The sequence below is a fragment of the Oryzias latipes genome, chromosome 7 (assembly GCF_053564925.1).
Source record: "Oryzias latipes strain Hd-rR chromosome 7, Olatipes_Hd-rR_3.1".
Classification (NCBI taxonomy): domain Eukaryota; kingdom Metazoa; phylum Chordata; class Actinopteri; order Beloniformes; family Adrianichthyidae; genus Oryzias; species Oryzias latipes.
In genome coordinates, this window is record NC_136243.1 from 6,436,843 (window position 1) to 6,462,019 (window position 25,177).

Genomic DNA, 25,177 nt, shown 5'->3' on the forward strand with positions numbered 1-25,177 from the left:
TTTGTACATTGTTGTTTATGTACTGATGATTAAAAACTACACAGTAAGATTACACAAAGATACTTTGTATTAACAGGTTATTAACAGGCGTTTTATCACAAAGACAGAAAGCAGCGATTATTGTAGGTCATGCTCTGTTGGCAGCATGACATTTCAAAGGCGCTGCTGGTTCTATACGAAGCTCACGCCACGGAAAAAAAACGCTTCCTTAATGAGCTCGTATTTATCGGGAGAGATCTGCAGAGGTGATAGCAGGAGGAGACACGCGGGGCGGCTTCAATAAACACTCCGAAGTGCCACGGGGCAGTAAGCGACTTTCTGATGACAGTCAGAATTTGCGCTCAGGGAATTTAAACACGCGTCTGCAGTGACGTATGTTTTAGAGGATGTCCGATTGGTTGTTCTGCATGTACATCATGACCCGTACTTCTCAGTGAGGATTTTGATTGGCTAGTGGATTTTTTAGAAGTATTTTTTTAAAAATTATTTATCTTTGCTGACCTGCGATCTACCCTCATGTTCTTGAAGATCGACCGGTCGATCGCGAACAACGTAAAGAGCACCCCTGCTCTAGAACAAGGCCACTGAGCTGGTCCCAGTTGTGGTCTGATCAGATATTGAATGCTCCATGTCCAGTGTCCGAGTCTAGTCAGAGACAACATTGTTACTGCATGATTCCAATTTGAGCAGATCCATATATTAAGTTGTATTTAAGTAACCTGACAAATACACAACAGGCAACCCACATGCAATAATTGGAAGCAAATGTTGGTATCTACCTGACTTTAAGTCCTTAAATAAAAATCTGTAATTGGATAAAACAGTAGGCCAGACAATGCTGACATGGCTTCAGGAAAACCAATTTAAGGGGATGGAACTCGTGCCCCCACCAGGCTGATGAAGCAGGCAGAGGAGAGCTGTCAGGAAGTGTATCAGGAACTAGCATTCGGCTTTCTGTCTGACCTTTTCAGATGATCGATACGGTATTGAGCCTTCAGAGTTCTGACAACTACAGAGCCAAAAAAGAGTGACACAGAGATGGAAAGAAGAAGATTGGCCAAAGAGCAGGTCTGTCCAGAATAATTAAATGAGGTTTCGTTGTCTATTATGGGTTTGAACCACAAAAGTCCAAAGCTCTTTGCTCTTTTCTCAACCTGTCTGAGAAACATACAGAGTTCTTTGATCCAGTGCTCTATTCAAACAGTGTTTGAGACCAAACCTTAACTAAGTGCAATACATCTTTCAGATGAAACCAAAACATCTGGAATTCCTCTGAGAGGATTACAACTCATGAACACTGTACCCTATTTTTCAGTGGCAGCAAACCAAAATCCATTGAAACATGCAACACTCTGCCTCTTCTTATCTGCCTCTGTGGGCTGTCGGAGCTGCATGAGATAACTGGCTTCTTTTTTTTTCACTCCTTGAATGCTAAAGCTGAAATTCAGTTCCATGCGAAAAGCAGAAATTGAAACATAAAATGCTTGGAGCAGTACATGCTGAATCCTGCCAGGTGTTGACTGGTCTGAGGTCAGGGGATTTCTAGCTTCTGTCTCTGGAGGTCATTAATGTGACAAAAGGAAATTTCTACATCTGCAGGTCTTAATTGTTTTCATTGCTCTAACTGAGGAGTACAAGGACTTTTGAGTCTGGCTCTCTGAAAGGAGATGCTGGATTGGTCCTTCATGCCAGAGACAACGTTTAGAGAACATGTGGAAAATTAGTGGGAAGCCAGAAAGTTGTAATCACAGCTGAGTCAGCTTTTATTATAAGCAGACAACATGACCACATAAAACACTAGGCAAAAATATATTGAAGCACTTGAAGCACAAATTCTGCCAAAAGTGGTGTTCACACCGAGTGCAAATTTGCATCGGCCGCTTCTCCTTTGCCACGCGGTGAATTTTCTGGTCAATGGTGTAAAGTTCTATCTTGATGAACTTATCTTTTGTTTAAAAAAAAACCAAACCGGCCAGGACACTGTGTTATTCAGTGCCTTACTTCAGCCATCTTGAATCTCACACACCTTTTACAAATCCTGCAAAACTTCACAACACAACAGGTACGTTTGTAAATCACAGTAACACCTAGTGGTCAGAATATAACAAACGGATGTCCAAAACTGGGTTCATAAGCTTGACCGCTAAAGGTTTTGAGCCTGATCACTACATGGAGCGGTGTCTGTATAAATATCTCATTTACTATGCATGGAAGGCACGGATAATGTTGAGAGATCAGATTTTTTCCTAAAAGCTCTACAATAACATGGCTGACCACATCTCATGTCTTCAATCGTTGAGAGACTCTCCTGATAAGGTGAGTTTCACCCCATCAGCGGGAGCTGCATCCAAAGGACGGCTGCTTTCTTTGTGGTCTTTTCATGTCTCTGTGACATGTAAAGTCAGACCACAACAAAATGTCCTTTGCCGTGCTTTAGTTTAATCCATACTTCAACGTTGCTGTTCTCGGGGGAGATGCCACGGATGCATAGAACAGCTGCACTTCGCAACTCTATTTACTGCAAAAAAGTGCAAATATTGTTAAAAGCAATTCCTAAACATGCCCCTGAAAAAAAACCCAGTGTCAGAGGAATGTGATGATATCAAGAAGTTGCTTGATTTCATGCGGTAAGAGGTTAGAGCCATGAAGATAGTTCACAGACAAATTCTGGACTTGCTCGGAGAGGTGAGACAGGTCCGGGCTGTACAAGAGCAGACTGTCAACAGGATGGATATACTCGAAAAACGAATGGATGACCAGGAGCAGAACTCCAGGATTAATGACGTTATTATCCCCGGACTGAAAATCAAATCCCTGTCATACGCGCACACAGTGACCGCTGGGAACGGTGAGGAATCCGACGACCTGGACACAAGCTCTGTGAAGAAACAGGTGAAGGAGTTCGTAACCCTTGTGCTATCCTAGGCACTTTAACATTGGGAGTTGGGTCATCTAGACCCACTAGACAGTGCTCTGAACCTTTTTTCTTCAATGATTTGTGATCTTCACTGGTGTCCATGGATTACATGAAATCTTTCCACCTTTATCCACCTTTGTCATGGTAGGGAGAACACGTCAATGTAAGGGTGGGGTCATCTAAGATAGCACAAGGGGTTAAAGTCCAAAGAGGTTTCTCTCAACACAATGTTGAGATCTGCGGACCGCTTTCTAGGAGAAGAGAGACCAACAAACCTGCAATCCTCTTAAAGTTTGTTAATCGGAAACACAAAGTAGCTTTATTGAAGCAAGAAAGAAATCTGAAGCAAACCAACGTTTTTATGAATGACAACCTCACTAAAAGGAATGTCGACATTGCCAGAAGGGCATATTATTTGAAAAAGCTGGAAAAAATTCAGAACACTTGGGTAAAAGACAGCAAGATTTTCGCTAAACTAAGCGGCTCCCTTAAGGAATCCAAGGTCGTCATTATCAGGAGCCTGGAGGATGTGGAGAAGTTTTTACCCACTGCAGTCTAAACAAGGGAAGATGCTGGACTTACAAGGCAAGGTGACAAACTCTACAATCTAGGGCTTCTACTAAAACCACTTTTTCTTCAACAGTCACCTGCAGCCACGACTTTCAGAGAGATCTGAATGGTGAGCAAACCAACTTTAAAATATTCAGTAATAATGACAACAACCTGCATTGATCCAGATGAATTATTTGCCGCTGTTGATATGGACTGCAAATATTACAGCACAGATAACGTTAAAAACTCAATTAACCCAGAAATATTCAATGATAAATTAGTTACATTTATTGATAAACATGACATTATAAATGAAAAAAAAGAAACATTTGACTCTTAATCATGACATCCTACTTGACAAACTGGTAGTGTATGGGATAAGAGGACTAGCGCTAACTTGGGTCAAAAACTATCCAACGGGAAGAAAACAAACCACACATCAGACATGAACTAAAGTCTCAAAAAGTATTTCAATCATAAATAAATCTAAACATTTATGAGAATACAACAGTATATATTTATTTTACTGCTCCTTTCTACTGTATAGAAATTTGGGGGAATAATTATAAGAGTTCACAACATCCTCTCTTTTAACTTTAAAAACGAGCCATCAGAATTGTACATAAAGTTGGCTTTCTAGATCATACAAGCAATTTATTGGATCAATCCAGACTTTTATTTAACTTTATGACCTTGTTGATTTTTAAACCGCACAACTTCAGGCCAGGGGGAAATTGTTACCAGTCAATATCCATAAACAGTTCTTAGAAAATGAAGGAGGACAAAAACTGAGGGGATGTAGGAACTTCAAGATCAAATCTCATCAATGCTAACAACTACAATTACACCATAGTTGTAATTGTTTATTCTTGGATCTGTCTGAGATTTATGTCACTCAAAGAGAAAATTATCATAATTGCATCCTCTTGGATCATTCCAAGGCAACTTTTTGGAGTAACAACTTGGAGGTGTAGGTCTATCAGGGGGTCAAAAAATGCTTGTACAAAGCCAGACTGTTGAGCCATCAGATCTTTTTATAATGACGGAAAGTTCTATCATAAATCACTTTCTATACAGTCCCCATCCTCTTGCAGTTTGTTAATTTCAGTAGGATAAGAAGCAAACCCGGTGAGGTAACATTTCAGGAACTGGTTTTAATCCTGTCCTGATTACAAGTCTTGGATTATTTAACGTTCTGTGGATCTGGTTTTAGACCAACATTTGACAGTGTACACCTGAAGTAAATTACCCTTGACACACAGATACAGCCTTTTTGGGGGAGTTTAACTTCCTGCCTTTATCTTTGACCCTATGCAACAGGACTGATGTGGCTTCACTGTCCCATTTGGTCTTTTTAAACACAAGTACATAATTCATAAGGGCAGCAACACCACTGAGGATTCCCAAGCAGAAGCTCTGGAGGCTTTTTTAAAGCTGCATACAGCAACAGTTAGGTGTGCCGGGTACACTCACTGTCTCCTGGCAGACTGTACTGGAAAAAGAAAAATATCCCCATTGTAAGAGTAGGGCCCTGATGTAACATTTTTCATCCACTCCTTGTTGGAACTCATTCTTGAGCTAAAATTATACCAACTAGCAACTAGAGGAAATGCTTTTTTGCCAAAAACAGTATTGAATGCCATCAACGGAGAAAACTCATGACTCAGTTTATTTCATGAGTCTAATTTAGCAGCTAACTCACTGAAGTACTTTACTTTAGCAAGCTTGGAAGAGACATCTTCATGGGTAGGTAAAGGATAATAAAGTCACTGTATTGCCTTATTCAGCAGTCTGGGGTCTAGACACAGCAAACCAAAGACAACAGTGGACCAAGCTGTCTGTAAAAATCTCATAGTTCCTTTTGAAAGTGTTTTTTCCTGACCAAGATGGATTAAAAGACAAGAGATAAAAGAAAAAGATACTTTAAAAAAATCTGGGGTTTTGAGTGGAATCCAGTTAATACCTCCATGTACATGCCAATACCTTTCAGGTGGGGAAACAGCAAACAAGAGCAACTTGACAGTCTGGTCAATTTTACCTTTTAGCACTAACAGGTTTTCAAAGCCTTCAAGGTGCAGTTCTACACTGCAATCAAGATGAGGGTTTTCACCTGCAACCACCAGAAAGTATTTCCCAGCTTCTCTGGAGCTCCGTTCTCCTTAAATGCTACCTGCCATCATAATTCAGTCTTTCTAGAACCTGTTATTGTCAAGTCTTCAAATTGCTACCCATTTCTTGTTAAACTGTGGATCTCAGAGCAGAACATGGTGTACATTCAAATACAAAAGTGTGTGAAATGAGAACATTTTCAAACATATAAAACAATCGTGAAAACTAGGTGCAGGGATAGGCTCTAGCACCCCCATGACCTTGAAAGGGATAAAACGGGTTTAGAAGATGAATAAATGAATAAAACCATGGGGTGCAGGCTTTAATTCAGTCTATCTTTATAAAGAAACTCTACCCGGTCAGCTGTGTGCAACCATGCCTTCATTTATCCATAGAAGGTCCATGGTAATGACAAATAAGCAAACAATCACAAACAACGTTGGCCAGCCAATCAGGAAACTGATAATGAAGATGTAAGATGAGAGAAAAGGCAGGTTTGCTGATCTGAGGTTCAATCGTGCAATTATCTGTTAACAGCTTTCAGTCTGATCTTGACCATCCTATTGATCTAAAGGTAGAGAGGTAGAGAAAAATAAGGCGCATTAGCAGGTAGACCATCGGTTAGGATTCTGACACTGAACCCTCACGACTTTCTGAGGATGATGAGGAAGAAAAACTCCACATATGGCACTCAGATTTATTTTGGCTTAATCTTTGAAACCGCATTTGATATTGGCAGGATCAACAAGGGGGGTATTCCAGGAAGCATGTTTAAACTAGCCTGACTTTAAGCCTGAACTCTGGCTTAAATCCGCCTGAACTTGCTTACTCTGGGTATGTCGGTTCCAAAAGGCCGGATATGAGTTGGTGTAATTACGCCCGACTTGGTAACCCTGGGTTAATGCGCGTGCACAGCAGGTACATAAAGACATTCTCAATGGATCGCCGATTACTGGAGTCACCATGGAAACGCGTGGTGAAAAAAAAAAGAAAGCGCTACACTTCAGTGAGACGGAGTCTGAGATTTTAATGACGATTATACGCCCATCAAAAAAGTAACAAGGCTGGATCAGCAAAAAAAAGGCTTTCCGCTTGTAGTAGAAGAACAGACAAAGTAAATGCACGAGTTTCTGATCTTATTTCCATTTTCATTGTGGCGCACATTTAATACTTAAACGAAATACTTCTATTGGTAACAAGTAATTGAGTTAAATTTATTCAACCTAATTTCTTACGTCTATAAAACTCAATAATTGTTTATACAACTCAAATTTACATATATCTAACTAAATGTCATATTACTCCAATTCAGTTAATATTTTTTCCATCTCAATTATTTATAATTCTTGAACTCTCATATGTCTAAATTTGAGCCGGCAGATATACTCATTTGTATAACAATAAAAAGAACGAAACAATATGAACAAAATGCATAAATTCATTTAGGAATTTTCCATCACTGTTATTATTTTACTAATTGGCGGGGCTGCTAAATAAACTCATCATCCTCTCCTTCCCTCTCACTCATGGTGCAGAGACTAAGCATAGTAGGACAAAATAACTAGATAAAACACAGTAAAACAGCTAAACAACTAAACACATTTGGTCAAAAACCCACACTTAAACTCAAATCCGTCCAGACAGGCAAAGGGAATGGTATCCCACAATCCCTTGCGGTGCCAATTTAGATTGACCAATTAACCTATGAAGAATGTTTTTGGACGGTGGGAGGAAGCCGGAGTCCCTGGAGAAAACCCATGCATGCAGGGAAAGAGCATGGAAACTCCACACAGAAAGGTCCCCCATTGGTGTTTTTCTTCAGGTCCCCCAGCTGGGACTTGAACCAGAGGCCTTCTTGCTGTGAGGCAAGAGCGCTAAACACTGCGCCACCGTACAGCCCAAAATGAATATGTATATAAATTTTTGTCTATTAGTTTTGATGGATTGCGATTTACCATCACATCCCGGTCAATCGCAACCGATGCAATAATGAGTACCCCTGGGGGGGTATTCCAGAAAGCAGGTTATGCTAGCTCCCACGGTAAGTTTAAGGCTAAGGAAGTTGATAACCTCAGCTTTCGGTTCCAGAAATGGAGGTATGTTTCAGGGTGTGTCAAGTTGCCTTGGCAACTCATGCTCTGAACATAACCTGGTCGGGAGCAGGTTTAGTTGAAGCTTAGTTTGTTTTCAGAGAGGTGAAGCAGCATGGCGTGTCCATTTGAAGATAATTTAGTGGATGAAGAAGCTCAGATAAAACGTTTTCCACCGTGAGAGGGTAATGAGACCACATATGGATGTTGGAAAGATAAACTTTGTTGATCTAACTTAATTATTTGCTTTAGTTAAGATAATTAAAAAACTTTTTTTTTTTTTAAGTCTGGACGGATTTGGGTTCAAGTGTGGGTTTTTGACCAAATGTGTTTAGTTGTTTAGCTGTTTTACTGTGTTTTGTCGGGTTATTTTGTCCTACTTTGCTTAAGTCTCTGCACCATGAGTGAGAGTAACGAGAGGATGATAAGTTTATAAAGCACCCCTGCTTACAAAACTTTGTAAAGATAATGTTGGAAAATTCCTAAATGGATGTACTCTCTAAGCATGCAAAGCAATGTTCTTTTTTTATTATTATAAAAATGAGTATATCTGCCGGCTCAAACTTAGACATTTGAGAGTTCAAGAATTATAATTCATTAAGATGGAAAAAATATTAATTGAATTGGAGTAATATGACATTTAGTTAAATAAATATGTAAATTTGAGTTGTATAAACAATTATTGAGTTTTATAGACGTAAGAAATTAGGTTGAATAAATTAAACTCAATTACTTGTTACCAATAGAAGTAATTCATTTAAGTTGGCAAAATTGGATAAGTTAAATATCTATGCGTCACATGAAAATGGAAATAATATCAGAAACTCGTGCGTTTACTTTGTCTGTTCTTCTACTACAAGCAGAAACTCTTTCTTTTGCGGATGCAGCCGTGTTACTTTATTGATGGACGTATAATCTTCATACGCTGTCATTTAAATGTCAGACTCCGTCTCACTGAAGTATATCGCTTTCTTTTTTTCTCCACGCGTTTCCATGGTGACTCCGGAAATCGGCGATCCATTGAGAATGTCTTTATGTACCTGCCGTGCTTGTGCATTAACCCAGGGTTACCAAGTCGAGCGTAATTACGCCAACTCATATCCGGTCTTTTGGAACCAACTTACCCCGAGTAAGCAAGTTCAGGCGGAATTCAGCCAGAGTTCGTGCTTTAACTCAGGGTAGTTTAAACATGCTTCCTGGAATACATCCCTGGTGTAAATGGTTGAAGTGTTGCTGTAATTCAAAGTCCATCAACACTGGAACTGAAGCTCTGGTGTTTAAGGGTAAATTACATATCTACAATCCAGACGAGAGTGCACACCACTTTTGAATGAATGCAGACCATTAGATCTTAGAAATGTTAAAAATCGTAAATGACTGTATATGTCTTTAAAAAACAGTTTGTTAAAGTAACGTAAATCTAAGTCACGGCTCTTCACGATTCTGCCTGACTATGTAGCCACAAGGGGGCCCAAGTCTGGGTCGAGAGCCGAGAGAGACATAGTCTCTCCAGCGTGTCCTGGGTCTTCCCTGGGGCCTCCACCCAGTGGGACATGCCCAGAACACCTCTCCAGGGAGGCCTCCAGGAGGCATCCGGACTAGATGCCCGAGCCACCTCAACTTCTTCCTTTCCATGTGGAGGAGAAGTGGTTCTACTCCAAGCTCTCCGCGGGTGACCGAGCTTCTCACTCTATGTCTAAGGGAGCGCCCAGCCACCCTACAGAGGAAGCTCATTTGAGCCTCTTGTATCCGGGACCTTGTTCTTTACGGTCATGAGCCAGAGCTCATAAACAAACGACCTGAAATTGTAAATTGTTGGTGTCTTCTATTGGAACAAGGTCAGAATATGTCAAAGCTGCTGTGAATTTGTGGAAAATATATAATCAAGACAAAAGGAATACTTGCTGTTATGAAATAAATATATGACCTCAAAGCTACGGAGGTGGAAAAAAATGGATCCGATCTGCTCAGGGAGAATTAGCTTTATCAATCATTACCGTGGTAACTACAAGCTAGTGCACAAACAAACACCCGTAGTCACACAATCATCTTTACAAAAGTCTCCTGCTACACAACAGGAGGTTTGGGAGCCCCTCGGTGTGTGTCTGTATGAGTGTGAGACCCCAAGGTTTGATTAAAAAGCTCTTTCTGGTTTTGAGATGCTAATCTTTGTATTATCAGCTGGATAAAAGGGAGTTTAGCTGCTTAAAGACAAACAAATGACTTCTGGCACACAAACACCATACATGGCTAATGAGCGCTTTGTGTGAGCGCTCAGAGCAGGTCTTTGTGTTTCCCAGCAGACTGACAGAGGAACGTCTAAATCGTTCTCAGCTCTCAGGCTTCACGTCTACGCAAACACGACACTTGAGAGCAAAATCCCATCATGTCGGCGACAGAACGCATTCATGACATCACTTCTCATGTCAGCTTACTCGCACCGGCCAACTGTGATGTCACTGCGAGCCCGTCAAGCTTAAGCTCTGTGGTCCAAACCACTGAACTCGCCTCGCATTTCAACTCTCTTCCTATGTTTTCAAGGAACCTCTAGGTTTTCTCTCTTTTTGTGCTTTCACAAGGATCCTAGTATGACATTACTTTCTGTCAGGAGTTATTCCATTGATACTTATCCCTTTATAGGGGTATGAAGAGAGAAATGGCCAAAGTCCACTATAGCCGTTGCTGTGATGGATGTAGACACTTTTCCAATACAATATAGCCGTGACAGACGGACAGGCAGCAGATGAAAACTTTTTCATTTACTCTGCAAATACACACAAAACAAATCTTATCTATCATGATTAAAAGCCGGGATTAATGTTAGTCCCTGTCAGAGAGCGTATGAGTGCAGAGAGTCTTAGATGCACTTGTCCATCAGCTGTAGTAGTTGATGTTGCTCTGCAGAGGATCATTCATGTGAAATATCGAGCATCTACTGTATTTGTAAAGATGTCCATGAAAAATCCTAAATCTATGGACACAGTGGGCATTTGACACGTATTCACACATGATGAGCCCATGGTGTTCACACTGGACAAGCAGAAAGACGCTTCTTCTTCTTTCTACCGTTTACTAGCGCTTGTCTGCGATCTACAGTTGGAAGAGGCTTGGTGCGTAGTGTTGAAGCAGTGTATATTTTGCAAATCGGGCGACTGAGACAAAAACGGTCCAGGTAGCGTCCATGCAATGGCGGATCTGGATTACCATCGTGTCAGGAGAGTGGCCTTGGTTTACCTTTATCTGAACAACAAGCGCAGGCGTTGTCAGGCTCGTCACTTTGTCCTGGTTTACCATATAAACCAGCTACACGCTGTGATTGGTGAGTTTACTGCCCGCTCCATACGTCATCACCAAATCTGAGTCACCAGTTGGTCAAAGTTCCGCCTAGTTTAACTTGTATTTTGCGTCAGTGGATGAAAACCACTACTGAGCAAAAAGAAAATTTAGTGAGGTGGGGTACACCCCGAACAGGTGGCCAGCCTTTTGCAAAGCCACACAACCAACCTCCCACAGTCTAACTTAGGGACATTTTAGAGTTAACAATTAACGTCGGAAGCTTGTTACTGGACAATGAGAGGAAAGAAACTAGAGTGCCTGGAGAAAACCAACACAACTTTAAGGAGATCATGCAAACTCCACACAAAGTGGTCCCAACTGGGACTTGAACCGCTGACTTCTCACTGTGAGGTGAAAGCGCTAACCAGTCCACCATCGGGCAATAAATATCAGAACCATTGACAAATATTAGAGTAATTTTTGACTGAGGAAAAATGAGCCATTTGGTGTCAATGTGGTTAATTGCGATGAATAATTTGATGTAATTGACACTTGAACTGTGAGCGGTTTCTGCTCCAACTTGGACCAGCAGCCCAGAGAATTTTCTCATGAGCAGCCGTCTTTGGCCCGTCATCCAGGTAAAGACAACTGGCGACGGCGCGGTTTAGACTTTACCAGAGAAGACTTTGACAGGGAAACAAAAACAAGAACACACACAAGGCGTCCTAAGAGTTGTGTGTTTAGCCGCTGACCAGCAGGACCTGTGTGTGAATATGCCCACTTGTTTACATAATCCAGCATGAATAAACATGAGATGATTTATAAATAAACATGCTGGAGGCAGCGCTGCAAACACACACAAAAACCGTTCTGGGGAGCTCATGAATATTCAAGCGGCAGCAACGTCGTCCGTCGTTCTCACACTCATGTGTTGTTTGCTCTCAGCTGGCCGGACGGACTGCTTCGTCAGGCCAGATGGACAGACACTCCTCTTTCATTCTGCCTCTTTTTCTACACTTGTTTTTTGATGTTTTCCATCTGATCAGCACAATGTCCTCACCTGATGCATCACCTGATGAACCCATTCTCTCCAGAATGGCCTTTCCGTTTTGTTTAGAGTTTGCGCTGAGACTGAATCCATGGATCTCATTTCTACTGACAGACATTTGCTGATGACAAACTCTTTGATGAGCCTCTATTTCTGCAATGACAAGAAAGTTCCCTGAAAGTTGGGTCATTCTTTCAGAATTCAAAACTAAAACGTGTACAAATAAATGAATAAATAAATAAAGTGCCAAAATGTATTTACAATAAGAGTTGCATTTAATGCACCAAAGGAGTTTTTTTCATTCACAAGATCTGCAACAGGTCTGAAAGCAGAATGAACGCTGCATTTACCAAATCCTTCTTTTCTGCTTGATTGTACAAATACATTTCTGAAAAGCAAGCAATGTGATTTCCTGGATTGTGTTTTTAAATTCTGTCTCTCACAGTTGAAATTATTCTGTTAAAAACATTACAGACCAAAATCAGCTTTTTAAATGGGAAAATCTGCAATCTAAGACTGACAAATCCTTTTTTTTTGCTCCAAAATGTTTGCATTGCAAGATCAACAGATCAACATTCAGACTATTCTCAAACAATGTTGTGTAGTTCTGATGCTTGAAGTGTGATGTTGGCACTGCGGCTCCGGTCCCTTTGAACACCTTTCATCATACATGTCTCCTTCCAAAAAGATGCAAGCCGCACATTCTGAAAACACTTTTGACCCCAAACCATCACAGAAGGAAGGAACGTCAGAGGAATCCAGAAAACACGCCGGAAGGCCTCCCTCCTTTTCAGCCCAGACGACGAAGAGTCTGCGATTATCAAGAAGAAAGTCTGACTCTGACTCTTCCAACCACAGAACACTTTTCCCATTTCAAACAGGCTGTTTCAAATGAGTCTTGGCCCACAGGTCACGGATGGCGCGGCTGAACTGTGATCAAACATGGCGGCTTTTTGCATGACCCAGTTTGGCTCCTGCAGATGAACATTGAGTGTTGGAAGACCACAGACATCCAGTGAAGGCCCTCAGCCTTGTTAAGCACAGATTCTTTTCAGGTTCTCTGAAATGCAAGATGGTTTTATGCACAGATGATCACTGCAAAGTTTTACTTTAAATACATGATGTTTTATAACCACACTCCACACTTTTGCACAGATAGGAGCCTCTGCACACCTTTTAACTTCTAAGAGACTCTGTCCATGTCCAAAACCCAAATCAATACATTTCAATCAGTTATTCTATGCTCTACCAGCTATTGTTCGGCTTTTCTGTCATTAATGGCCTCATCCCAACTGTTTTCAGACATGGAATTTGAAATCAGCTCATTTAGTGCATCAGTGTCAAAGCTCAGACGAGGAAAACAAACACGATCATGGATCTATTTGTCTGCAGTGGATGATCAGAATGGAGCGGAGCAGGGAGCCTGTGGCTTGGCAACTGTAGTTTGTACATAACAACTACAAGCTTTTTACAAAGGCATTTTTTTCATCTGCTCCTGATTTACAACAATTTGAATAAAGAAACACTCAGAAATGCAGTTTTAACTCTAAATACATTGTCCTCCATCATCAGGAAAATGCTACAAGAACATGTCTGAAACCTGACTGACGAGTGACTGAATGACTGTTACACAGGAGCCAAACATCAGAATTTAGAAGAACGCAATCAACAGTAACATTCTGTAAAGGGGGGGGGGGTGGGTTTTTTGATATTAATGTGCAGGTATTCTCATAAAAAACATAAAGAAGATTGGTTGCTAATTGGTTGGTTGCTAATAATTGGGTTGTTGTTTTTTTTTTAGAAAAAGGATGATGGATGAATGGAATAATTAAAACAGGAAAATGTCAGTAAACCTAAATTTGTAAATCTAGACACGCCTGAAACCTTTTAGAGTTGTTCCTAATGAATAACAGTCTTGGTTATGTTCCCTTACGTTGTTCCATCATGGTTTCATTACTGCCAGCTACTTGGCGTAGTAATGAGGCAGTAATACTATAGTAATCGTTTTACCTAACTGTGACTGCGTTAGATAAATCATTACCAGACTGCACAAACATCCGCGTACAACACTTTCCCTCCAAGTACTGTAGTTTTCAACTGCTTTTAAAGAACTTGCAGGACAATGCCGCCCCCTACTGGCTGCATTAGCACAAGACAGCAAAGCAGAGGGACTTCTCCAACCAGATCAATGTGTCTCAGGCAAGTTGTTAAAGGATCCGATTGGATCTGATTCTCCGACCTTAAATGGATTCAGGACATCTTCATCCAAAAATTCCACCAGTGTGACTCAGAGAGAAATTCCTGCTACTGAACAGTGAAGTTTTCCAGATTCCTTGGATTTCTTGATGAATTGATTTCATTTTTAAACATTTTTTTTTAATGGTACAGGTCGGTTCGATTTGATTCAAGTAAACAATGAACCAACATTTCAAATCAAATCAAGCTTTATTTATATAGCACTTTTACAACTTGGTCGCTCAAAGTGTTTTGCATAAAATATAATCAAATTTGAAAAACAAAAAGACAAGACAAATAAATGTTTTGTTTAAAACCTGCACAATGTCGACAATGTGAATCGAATCATCCGCCACAGGCCATGATATGCAAAGAACATTTGTTAAAAAGGAATCGTTGCAAAGTTCAATGTTTTGGTCAGTCAGCACAGGAAGGTAAACTAGTGTTTCAGACAGAATCATTACACACAAACAGAGATAATTAAAACCTTTTTTACTTCTAGAATATTTTAGGGTTAAAGTGAACCTTTGACTTTTAGCAGCTTTAGAAATGCAGTCCTTTGTCCTCCCACATTTCTATTTTTATAGAAACGTGTCCAAAGGTTTACTGAGATCTTTAAAATTCAACAATTTCAAAGCAAAAATGTATGAACGTGTCATCTCTTTACAAAGCACCAACACCTTTTTACATTTAGATGGGGAAACGCGTTCAGTCTAAGCTGCTCGAATAATCACCCAAACCCCCTCCATTCCCCACATTACACCCGTCTTACAGCAGCTTCATTGGTTACCAGTACCTCACCGGATCACCTATAAAATCCTCATCTTAACCTTCAAAGCCCTCCACAACCCCGCCCCTCCGTATCTCTCAGAGCTCCTAACAGTTGCTACCCCCACTCGCTCCCTCAGATCCTCTTCCTCCCTTCGACTGGCCATTCCATGAACATGACTAGTTACCATGGGGGGTAAAGCATTCAGCAGCTCTGCCCCACAACTCTGGAACTCCCACCCCTCTGATCTACAAAATATGGACTCACTCTCACAGTTTTCCAAACACCTCAAAACTCACCTTTTCCGTCATGCTTTTAGCTCATAATATTTAAATTGCTGTTTTTAACCGTTAACTTATTTTTTGTTCTGGAATTTTATTGTTGTATGTTTATGTTTTTACATACTTTGTACTGTGAGGCAACCTTGAGTGCCCAGAAAGGCGGCATATAAATAAAATGCATTATTATTATTATTATTATTATTAAGCCAACATCTTGTTTTAACACCTTTCATTTGACTCCATTTACTTTTAATTCTTGTTACTATTTTTTTTGTGATGTGATGTGGTACCTATATCTTTAACAAAAGCACTGTGATTGTACAACAGGGAAATGGATCTGTTACAATAGCTCCAGAGACATAATAGTAAGGAACAACAAATAGCCCTAAAAATATACAATAACTGACACAATGAAGGGTCCAGTGTGTGTTAGGTGATGTAAAGTCTAAAGGCTGACAGCAGGAAAGATCTGCAGAGGCGCTCCTTCCAGCAGCGATGCTGTGTTAGGCTGTTATCTATTTGCAAATACTGATGATAAAATACTTGTGAATCTGGGTAATTGTGCATCTTTTGAAACAGACAAAGTTCATCCTTTTACACGCCGTGTTGTGTCTGGAACTTCTGCTCTGCTGAAAAAAAAATCCCACGCTCAACTGCAGCTTAAAGAGCACACTGTTTCTAATAATAATAATAAATCTGCTTAGGACACCCGGAATACCATTAACGTTGTAGAAATGTATGCCTTTACTGGTGGTTTTGGGCTTATTTTTTTTTTTCTATCGTCTTTCTGTTCTGAACGTAAATAAGCATGATGCATCCACCTCCGTGCTTCAGCTGCTAGTTCTGGAAGTGAAACGTGCCTCCGAGGCACGTCAACGTTGGGAGCAGGGTCATCTGGACCCCACAAGATAGCACAAGGGTTAAGTCTATATACAGGTGGAAAGCATTAAAGTACCAACGATCCTAACTTTAGCAGGACGTTTGCTGGATTTGTGTCCACGATCCTGAGTTTCTCCCAAATTCTCTCCTGTTTTACTAATGTCTCAAAAACTCAGTTCAGTTGAAAAAGTTCACATTTAATGTCACAAACATCACCATCAGTATCCTACAATGTCAAGGAATACATTGAAAGGGAACAAGAGGAAGTCAAGCCAAACTAAACCTGCCCTTCATGAACACAGGGACCAGTTCAGCATCCAGTTTACTGCAGTCAGTCGGACCAGAACGTGTCAGGAGTGTTGGCTGTCAAACGCAGCGGGTCAGGCTTCGCCGCGGGCCGAGTCTGGGTCTCTGGTGTCGGAACCAAACCTGACCAGACGAGCGCTTTGCACGGAAATGATGCAGCGGACTCGGGGACTCTGCTTTAAATGAAAACGACAGCTTTGGCAGACAAACGGCTGCAAACCAAAGCAGACAGAAAGAATGAAGCGCAGGTGGTCGGGGATTTCTCAACCATCATTTTCCAGAAGCTTCCCTTTAATGCTGGAGGTGGACAAACGGCTGCAGGACCTCTAAAGGGTTTTCTCCTCAACCCACAGCCCTCACACTGATTATCAGCTTTCTTCATCTCTTTTGTTGCTCCTCCAATTCAGATAGACCCACTTTGGAATGCCATTTTTACTGATGGGCCTGAAACATATAAATATATGAGCATAACTGCTATTTCTCGTCTTTAAACCTTGGTTCATTCCTCTCTTTGGGAGGGTTGTGGTACCTGAAGCTTCTTAAGCCTCAGATGTTTTTAAAGCAGGCTGAGGCGCGAGGAGAAAACGGTTCAAGACGTCCTTCACAGAATCTGCAGCCCTTAAAACAAACACTAGCTTACTGAAGGATGCAGTCAGTATTCATTATTAAGCTTTGTTGTCTTTCCTGCTCGTGTGAGCAGCAGTCCTTCTGACATGGTGTTGCAGCAGCAGATGTCCTTAAGGCACCACCTACAACCCCGGAATGGGTCACGATCCTCGTTTCTCCGCAGATCTGTTTGCCGTGACCAAACCTGAGATCTGAAGACAGTCGGCTGTGATTATGCAGCTCGGATCTTAAAAGGCTGTTTGGTGCTGCCCAAAGAAGAAGCAGAGACGCTCAAAGTCTGCGTGGAGCCACTAGATGCCGCCATACGAGCTGGGAAGGCAAGGAACTGGTTTGGATCAGGAGATGCACCATTCAGAAACAGACAACTTCAGTCTGTTTTCAAAGCAATGAGACGTTTTCTTTACAGTGAAATGAGCATGGCTTTATTCTGCAGACGAGCTCCGTGTTTCCCCTCATAGATCTGTTATGGTTAGATCTGAAAGACAACAGCGCTGAGGCTTCGGTAGCCCAGAACGTTCCTCAGACTCTCCTGCTGAGAAGGGGGCAGGGGGATCAAACAGGACCACTTTGATTGACCCTCTGAGTCTCTTCTCCACTTCTCGGTCGCAGCTCAAGAGAAGCCCAGCAACTGATCATGTCCTGCTGAGATGCATGCTGGGAATTTTACACACAGTAGCTTTAGACACTTGAACAAAACAAATAATCTGCAGTAACAGAGCTGGGTGTTGCACAGCAGTGACCCACATCTACTCATCTACAAGTCCAGAGAGGCTTCATTAGCCTGACAGACGAAACCCAGGGCACGCACTACAAACCATCCTTATTTAAACACAAAACTACCACAAAATCAAAAGGTAAGTCCTCACTTTCTGCACGCCACGGTCAGCGCCTGGATCACTATTGTGCTTCATTTCATCCCACTGAGGTCACATGATGAGTGACAGATGCACGGCAGCCAATCAGGGAAGCCTCAGCGTAAAGAAACACTTAGCAGTCGTGTGACATGGAAGTCAGTCCCCTGGCCTCCTCCTGTGCTCATGTGCGCCTCCTCTTGGCTCCCCCTGGACTTGCAGGGTTGGAAGATGACAACAGCTTGTCGGCCGCTCGGCTCCTCTTCCTCTTCTCTGCCTCTTTTGCCCCTCCTCCTCCTCCTCCTCCTGCCGTTGTTGCCCCTCCTTCACTCCCCGCCTTCTCCTTGTCCCGCTCCCTCTCTTTGTCCCGGCTGCTGCTCGTTCGCTCTGGCATCTTAATGGAGGAGTTACTCCCTGAGATGAGACACAAAAGGCAAACAGTTGGGATAAACCATGGTCAGTGTGCTCTTCTCAGTCCCCCAGGAAGTGATGTCATCATGACCACACAGCTGGTCAACCTGCCTAACGCATCTCTGAAGAGAAAATGTCGCGTAAGTCCAGCCATCATTACAACTTCTTCCGACAAAGCAAAAGCCTGAGCTCAAATCCTCGGAGGGCTTCAAATGAAGCTCCGTTTCAGCATACAGCAGGGGGAGGAAGAGGAGGACAGCAGACAAACCTTCTTCGTGAGTTGCTGGAGGCTCTCTCTCCATCCTGAACTCCTCTTTGGTGTCCTCCTCTGAACCCAGCTTCCCTGCACACAGAAGAGGAGACACCTTCCTCACACACAAGGAACAACCCAGAAGGTTCAACAAGGAGGAAGAACGTCGAACGGACCACGATCGTCCCTGAGACAGTTTCCTCACCTGCCAGCCTCTGATCTGAGCGTGTGCTAAAGGGCTGAGTGCCGCTAAGTGAAGCTGAGGCAGGAAGTAAGAACTAAGTTCATTGAAAAGGCTGAAATATTTGCTTCATCTCAAAGTTCTGTCCGAGTTTGAGGAACCAGCGTGAAAGCAGGAGGAGGAGTACGGAGCCTGTGTCCTGACATTAAGATATAAAAATATATCTTGTTCCCACAGATTAATATCTTGTTCCCACAGGTTATTATGTCGTTCGCACGAAATACTATTCCGTTCCCACAAGATACTATTGCGTTCCCACAAAATACTATTCCGTTCCCTCAAAATGATTAACTCGTGCAAATGCAATAATTATGTCGTTCAAATGCAATAATTATGCCGTTCGAACGCAGTAATTATTCACGTCATAAGTCATTCACGCGGATATGCTCTCTGTACGCCGGCAAAAGCCGCTTTCAGCGGTAACTTCCGTGTCTCTGTGACCCATATTCGTTCAAAAAAGGAACATGAAAAACAACAATGATCACTTTATTACCGTCTCAATGAATATAAGAAAAATATCAAAAGATTTATGATAACTAGGCTGCTTTGTCATACGATAGCTCCTGCTAGGCTACTACTAGCTCCGCCGCAGAGCTCTCTGATGTATGCCGGCATTTGGGCAACTGGCTGGTCGGTTGACAGACAGACAGCTGATATTGTAGTTTAGGGTCGAATAGGAATAATAATATTCAGGACTTGTCTTTTATTAACTTTAGAAGTCAGTCACTTTACATTCGAAGGCTATAAGGATACATGCTAACTGACTAGCTGATCATTCTTCCACTTTCGGCTTCTCCCATCAGGGGTCGCCACAGCGAACGAGTCGCATGGTAGATTTTGGCAATGTTTTACGCCGGATGCCCTTCCTGACGCAACCTTCTCAAACCGGGCTTGGAACCGGCATAGGTAGAGAAGGGAATAGGGAGCAGCCCGGAGTCGAACTCGGGTTTCACGGATGGAAGGCGCCGCAAACCAGCACGAGCTAAACTGGCGACTAGCTGATCATTGATCCTGTTATTAATTTACGTCATAGATTTACAGCAGATACCTTCACATTTCTCTCTGTGTGTGTCTCATTACATTGCATTGAAGACACGGAGGATGTTTAGAGAACAGATTTATTTATTTTAAAAAGCACAGAAGCATCCATCGTATTCACGTTCACATCATCTGGTACGCCCTCAGTCATCTTGCTGCAAAAGCCGCTTCCTGCCGCTACTTCCGTGTCTCTGTGAGCATTCAATAGGGGTAAAAATAAAAGCAAGAATGGTCGATCTGTTATTGTCTCGATGAAAATCTGAAAAATATCACCGTGTCCCTGTGACCATGGTCTAACAACAAGACCAATGATTGGCCAGTGATTGGCAGCAAAGCACGCTGGGAAACGTGATGTAGTGCTATTGTTGTTATGCTACAAGCTAAAGGTAAGTGCATTAGGCGAAGCAGCCAGCTTAATATGATATTTTTCAGATTTTCATCGAGACAATAACAGATCGACCATTCTTGCTTTTATTTTTACCACTATTGAATGCTCACAGAGACACGGAAGTAGCGGCAGGAAGCGGCTTTTGCAGCAAGATGACTGAGGGCGTACCAGATGATGTGAACGTGAATACGATGGATGCTTCTGTGCTTTTTAAAATAAATAAATCTGTTCTCTAAACATCCTCCGTGTCTTCAATGCAATGTAATGAGACACACACAGACAGAAATCTGAAGGTATCTGCTGTAAATCTATGACGTAAATTAATAACAGGAAATGATCGGCTAGTCAGTTAGCATGTAGCCTAATAGCCTTCGAATGTAAAGATACTGACTGCTAAAGTTAATAAAAGACAAGTCCTGAATATTATTATTCCTATTCGACCCTAAACTACAATATCAGCTGTCTGACAACAGACCAGCCAGTTGCCCAAATGCCGGCATACATCAGAGAGCTCTGCGGCGGAGCTAGTAGTAGCCTAGCAGGAGCTATCATATGACAAAGCAGCCTAGTTATCATAAATCTTTTGATATTTTTCTTTTATTCATTGAGACAGTAATAAAGTGATCATTTTTGTTTTTCATGTTCCTTTTTTGAACGAATATGGGTCACAGAGACACGGAAGTTACCGCTGAAAGCGGCTTTTGCCGTTGTACAGAGAGCATATCCGCGTGAATGACTTATGACGTGAATAATTATTGCGTTCGAACGGATTAATTATTGCGTTCGAACGACATAATTATTGCATTTGCACGAGTTAATCATTTTGAGGGAACGGAATAGTATCTTGTGGGAACGGAATAGTATCTTGTGGGAACGGAATAGTATCTTGTGGGAACGGAATAGTATCTTGTGGGAACGGAATAGTATCTTGTGGGAACGGAATAGTATCTTGTGGGAACGGAATAGTATCTTGTGGGAACGGAATAGTATCTTGTGGGAACGGAATAGTATCTTGTGGGAACGGAATAGTATCTTGTGGGAACGGAATAGTATCTTGTGGGAACGGAATAGTATTTCGTGCGAACGACATAATAACCTGTGGGAACAAGATATTAATCTGTGGGAACAAGATATATTTTTATATCTTAATGTCAGGACACAGGCTCCGTAGAGGAGAGACAGGCAGAGGATAATGGAGGATGGTATCAAATTCACCTCAGCTTCTCCACTTTAGCTTCATTAACCGTTTATTATGAATGAAATGCTGGAGAGGTTTGGTGTTGCAGTTTTTCTTTGACAGCTTCCTCTCCTGCAGGTGTTCCTCAGCCTCCTCTACCTCAGCCTTCAACAGCAAATGCAGATAAAGCTGGAGACTTTTGGCATCGTGCAGAAAGAAAGTGAACAATAACTGAATCTAAGACAACCCAGGACACTAGAGGGACGGTGCTCGGCTGGCCTCGGAGTCCAGCTGATGGGACAGAAGGAGGTTTCTGTGGACGAGGAGGTCTGAGCATCTAGCCTTCGCGACCCGGCTCCGGATAAGCCAGTGAAGGGGAGTGAGTCCATGTGATTACGCTAGCCTGACTGATGTCAAATGAACCTGGTTGGAAGCGGCTCCACGGCTTCTGCTCTCACCTTCTTTGACTTCCTGGATGATGTCATCAGGCAGAGAGAAGGCCTTCTCTGTGTTAGGAAATGGCAGGATTTCGGACTCGTGCTGCGGCACACAGGAAAAGGGAAATCAGCCAGACTTCAGAGACCCTGCATGTGTGTGCGGGGGCTCTTCCTCACCAAGGCCTGCATGTCGTACATGGTTCCCAGATGGTCCCAGATGACGGAAGACGAGACCTGCCGGCCAATGTTCTGACTGAACTTGTCTCGGATGCAGATCATGTGGAAATGGCGGTTCACTCCTGCACGTGCACACACACACACACACACACACACACACACACACACACACACACACACACACACACACACACACACACACATCAGAGCTTCTTCAGCTTCATCAGCACACAAGTGTCTTGCTTCACTGACTACAAAGCAGTCTATAGTCCCTTCATGAAGCATTAATGACTAGACTAGCCGGCCTCTATAACAGACACGACACAGTCCATCGTGTTCCAATGCAGCAGTCTTATCAAATTGAACTTTATTAATAAAAAGCTCATCTGTGCAAACAACCCCCCTCCCATCGTTAACACAACATCCCATGGGCCCACACACACAATGAAGCCTTCTAAAAGAAGATTCAGCGATATGTCGCAATTGTTCATTTGGCGATATTTGTATAAATTTAATCGTCAGGACGATCTTTATTTAATTATTTCTGATCGTCCTTCAGCGTCTGACTCTTGTTGTCCACTTCACCCTCCGACCGCTAGTTGGCAGCAGAGCCTCTTTGAGCAGCTCTACACGCACAAAACAACAAGATCTCAGCTACAAGCAGCTTGTTTTGTTGTTATGAGATATGAACTACTTAGTTTTTACTTGGGATGGATATCAAACCGAAACTCTGTTCCATGTTGCTGCCAGTAACATAAAAACACAGATTGCAGTGCTTTTTAGAGGCTCAGATAAGAACGAGTGAAGCACTGCAGCTGCACAGAGGCTAATGCACGGAGCATCAGGCAAAATGCTGTCAGCAAAGCGGGTCAAAGTTCTGCAGAACCTCACAGCAATAGATTCTAGTTTAGTGACCAGAGTGATGTATCCAACGCTCTGAAAAAAGGCCGACATCGTGGCGATGCCGTGTTCACATCCACGTGAGAGAAAACAGCTGCAGCAGCAAACTGATATGTAAATAAAGCATCTTAGCCACATTAAAGCGTCTCCTTCATCCTGTCATGCTGCCTCATCATCACACTCATTGTTTCTGGAAAGAATCCGTGTTTTTTATTTTCTTTCTTTTTGAAACGCCATTCAGGCTCCTAAACTGTTTAAAAGTTCTGGAGAAGCTACACTAAGCAATGTTGAAAATAAACAGCACTTTATTAACTCAATCATACTTTTAGAACTGTATTGGCTAAGGCACATTCATTCATTTTATTTTTTGTTATAATGAAAAATAATTTGTTGTGAAAATCAGACAATGTTGACTGTTCCCTTTATATATTTGAAGTTCCCACATAAAAGCACTATGAATTTGTTTGGGTAAAAGCAACTTATATATGAGATACAGTTGCAGTGCTTAACATTATGATCACTAAATAATCCGAATTTTACAATTTTAGTACAATGAAAGATGTATTTATATTCAGGTGCAGTTTTATTTTAAGTCATACTTAAAATAAAACATCTTCTAGTAAAATATCGTGGGTACATATTGTGTAACCAGACTCTTGCCGATACAAGCCTGTAATTGTAAAAGCGTTTCAAATAACTATGATGCTGATGTTTTAGCCAAAATAAAAAAACTTGTGTCGTTTTCTAGGACATAGTTTCTGAGGAGCAGCAGGAGAGTTGTGGGCGCGGAGCAACCGTTCCTTCCCATCACCCATAACTGAGAGCTCTCTGTTTACATGCTCTCCCATTAGCTAACACCCCCCCCACCCTCACCCCCAAACTTACGTTAGCGGCTGCACAAAAATGGCAGCAATAATCGTAGCTTTCCAGACGTCCAGATTCCTCAGACGATGAAAACAAAAGACATTCATGGATCCATTGGTCTGCAAGCGAGTGCCTCAGAATGGGGGCGGGGCAGGGAGCTTGTGGCCCCGCCCAGCGTATTTTCTACATCACAAATACTTTTTTTCCAACTGCATTTCTACATCTGCTCATGATTCACAGCGATTTGAATACAGAAATTCTCAGAAATGCAATCCTAATTTTCTTTATAAATGTCCTCCATCATCAGAAAAACACTACTAGAACATGTAAAAAAAAAAAAAAAAACACGTTCAGGCAAATCTAAGTCTGATTTTCTGCAGCTCCAACAGCACACGGAGTTACACGGGGTCCTGCTAGCAGGAGCTGAAAAGACCTTCAAGCTTTTGGTTCCCATTGATGCACAGGAACACAACTTTGTGTTTTAGCATTTCCAACACTCTTCAGCCTGACAGAAACTACTTTCAGTGGATCTACTACTCCCTCCAAGACGGTGGTGGACTTGGGACATGTAGAACTGAAGCAGGCAGTCTTAGTTTCTGTGCCCCCTTTAGCTTTACATTCTCAACTTAATCAGGGGTTGTTGTTGTTGTTTTGTTTTGTTTTTTTAAACAAATACGTCAAATAAAATTTGAGAATTAATCTCTCAAACCTTTAATAAAATCTTCTAAGACGTCTGCAATTCCCCAGCTTACATTTGACAATGAACCATGTGAATCTGATGTAAATACAAAAGCGGCTGAGCGCTCCGGCTAGCGTGCTAGCTTAGCAGCACAGACTTTAATGTGATGACAGGCGAGTCTCACCCACGGGTTTGTGTCCGATCATGGCGTGGAACAAACAAACCTCCACCTCATGGCTCCAGACCACCGAGTCCTCCCCGGGGGCCAGCCCCGAGTCCGGGGGCTTCTCCTCCGCCTGGCTCAGCGTCACGTCTGCTTCACCCATCTTAAACTAAGCGTTACAAATGCAGACAACAGATTCAGTCCTCCATTCGTCAGCGTAACCGGAAGTTGCGTACAGGATGCACAAAACTATACTAAAACTAAACACAAAATAGAATAAAGACAAAACACAAAAATAAAACAAAACACGACAAAATAAAACACAAAATAGAATAAAAGCAAAACAAAAACAAGACACAAAATAAAAAACAACACACAAAATATAACAAAACAAAAATAAAATAAGAACTAAATGTAAACATGCGCATCAAGTAGGATGTTGTGGGGAAAAACACAATTGCAGTTAATGACCACAAATGTATTTAATGCATAATCATTGATCATCAGAACGG

At 42.0% G+C, this 25,177-nt stretch overlaps 1 protein-coding gene and 2 long non-coding RNA genes across 3 annotated transcripts; 2 read left to right on the forward strand and 1 right to left on the reverse strand.

Annotated features, from left to right (window-relative positions):
- Window positions 1-16,332: 16,332 nt before the first annotated feature.
- Window positions 16,333-24,905, reverse strand: mrgbp (MRG/MORF4L binding protein). Its single transcript, XM_020701609.2, has 5 exons — window positions 24,687-24,905; window positions 22,060-22,181; window positions 21,904-21,985; window positions 18,620-18,694; window positions 16,333-18,354 (listed from the first exon to the last, which is right to left on the reverse strand). Exons 1-5 carry the CDS (start codon window positions 24,826-24,828, stop codon window positions 18,125-18,127), a joined length of 651 nt encoding a protein of 216 aa, XP_020557268.2. The 5' UTR covers window positions 24,829-24,905; the 3' UTR covers window positions 16,333-18,124.
- On the forward strand, window positions 18,690-23,097 carry LOC144993893 (uncharacterized). The gene is made up of 2 exons (XR_013657174.1): window positions 18,690-18,872; window positions 21,584-23,097. It is a non-coding gene; the product is annotated as an uncharacterized LOC144993893 (long non-coding RNA).
- LOC144993892 (uncharacterized) lies at window positions 20,222-20,505 on the forward strand. Its single transcript, XR_013657173.1, has 2 exons — window positions 20,222-20,266; window positions 20,381-20,505. It is a non-coding gene; the product is annotated as an uncharacterized LOC144993892 (long non-coding RNA).
- Window positions 24,906-25,177: the final 272 nt, after the last annotated feature.

Bases quoted from the DNA above. Each gene is read 5' to 3' on its own strand.
- mrgbp (XM_020701609.2), bottom strand. From the start codon at position 24,828: ATGGGTGAAGCAGACGTGACGCTGAGCCAGGCGGAGGAGAAGCCCCCG. The intron at 22,182-24,686 runs GTGAGACTCGCC...GTGCACGTGCAG, and splicing joins GATCGGACACAAACCCGTGG to GAGTGAACCGCCATTTCCAC. The intron at 21,986-22,059 runs GTGAGGAAGAGC...TGTGTGCCGCAG, and splicing joins TGTACGACATGCAGGCCTTG to CACGAGTCCGAAATCCTGCC.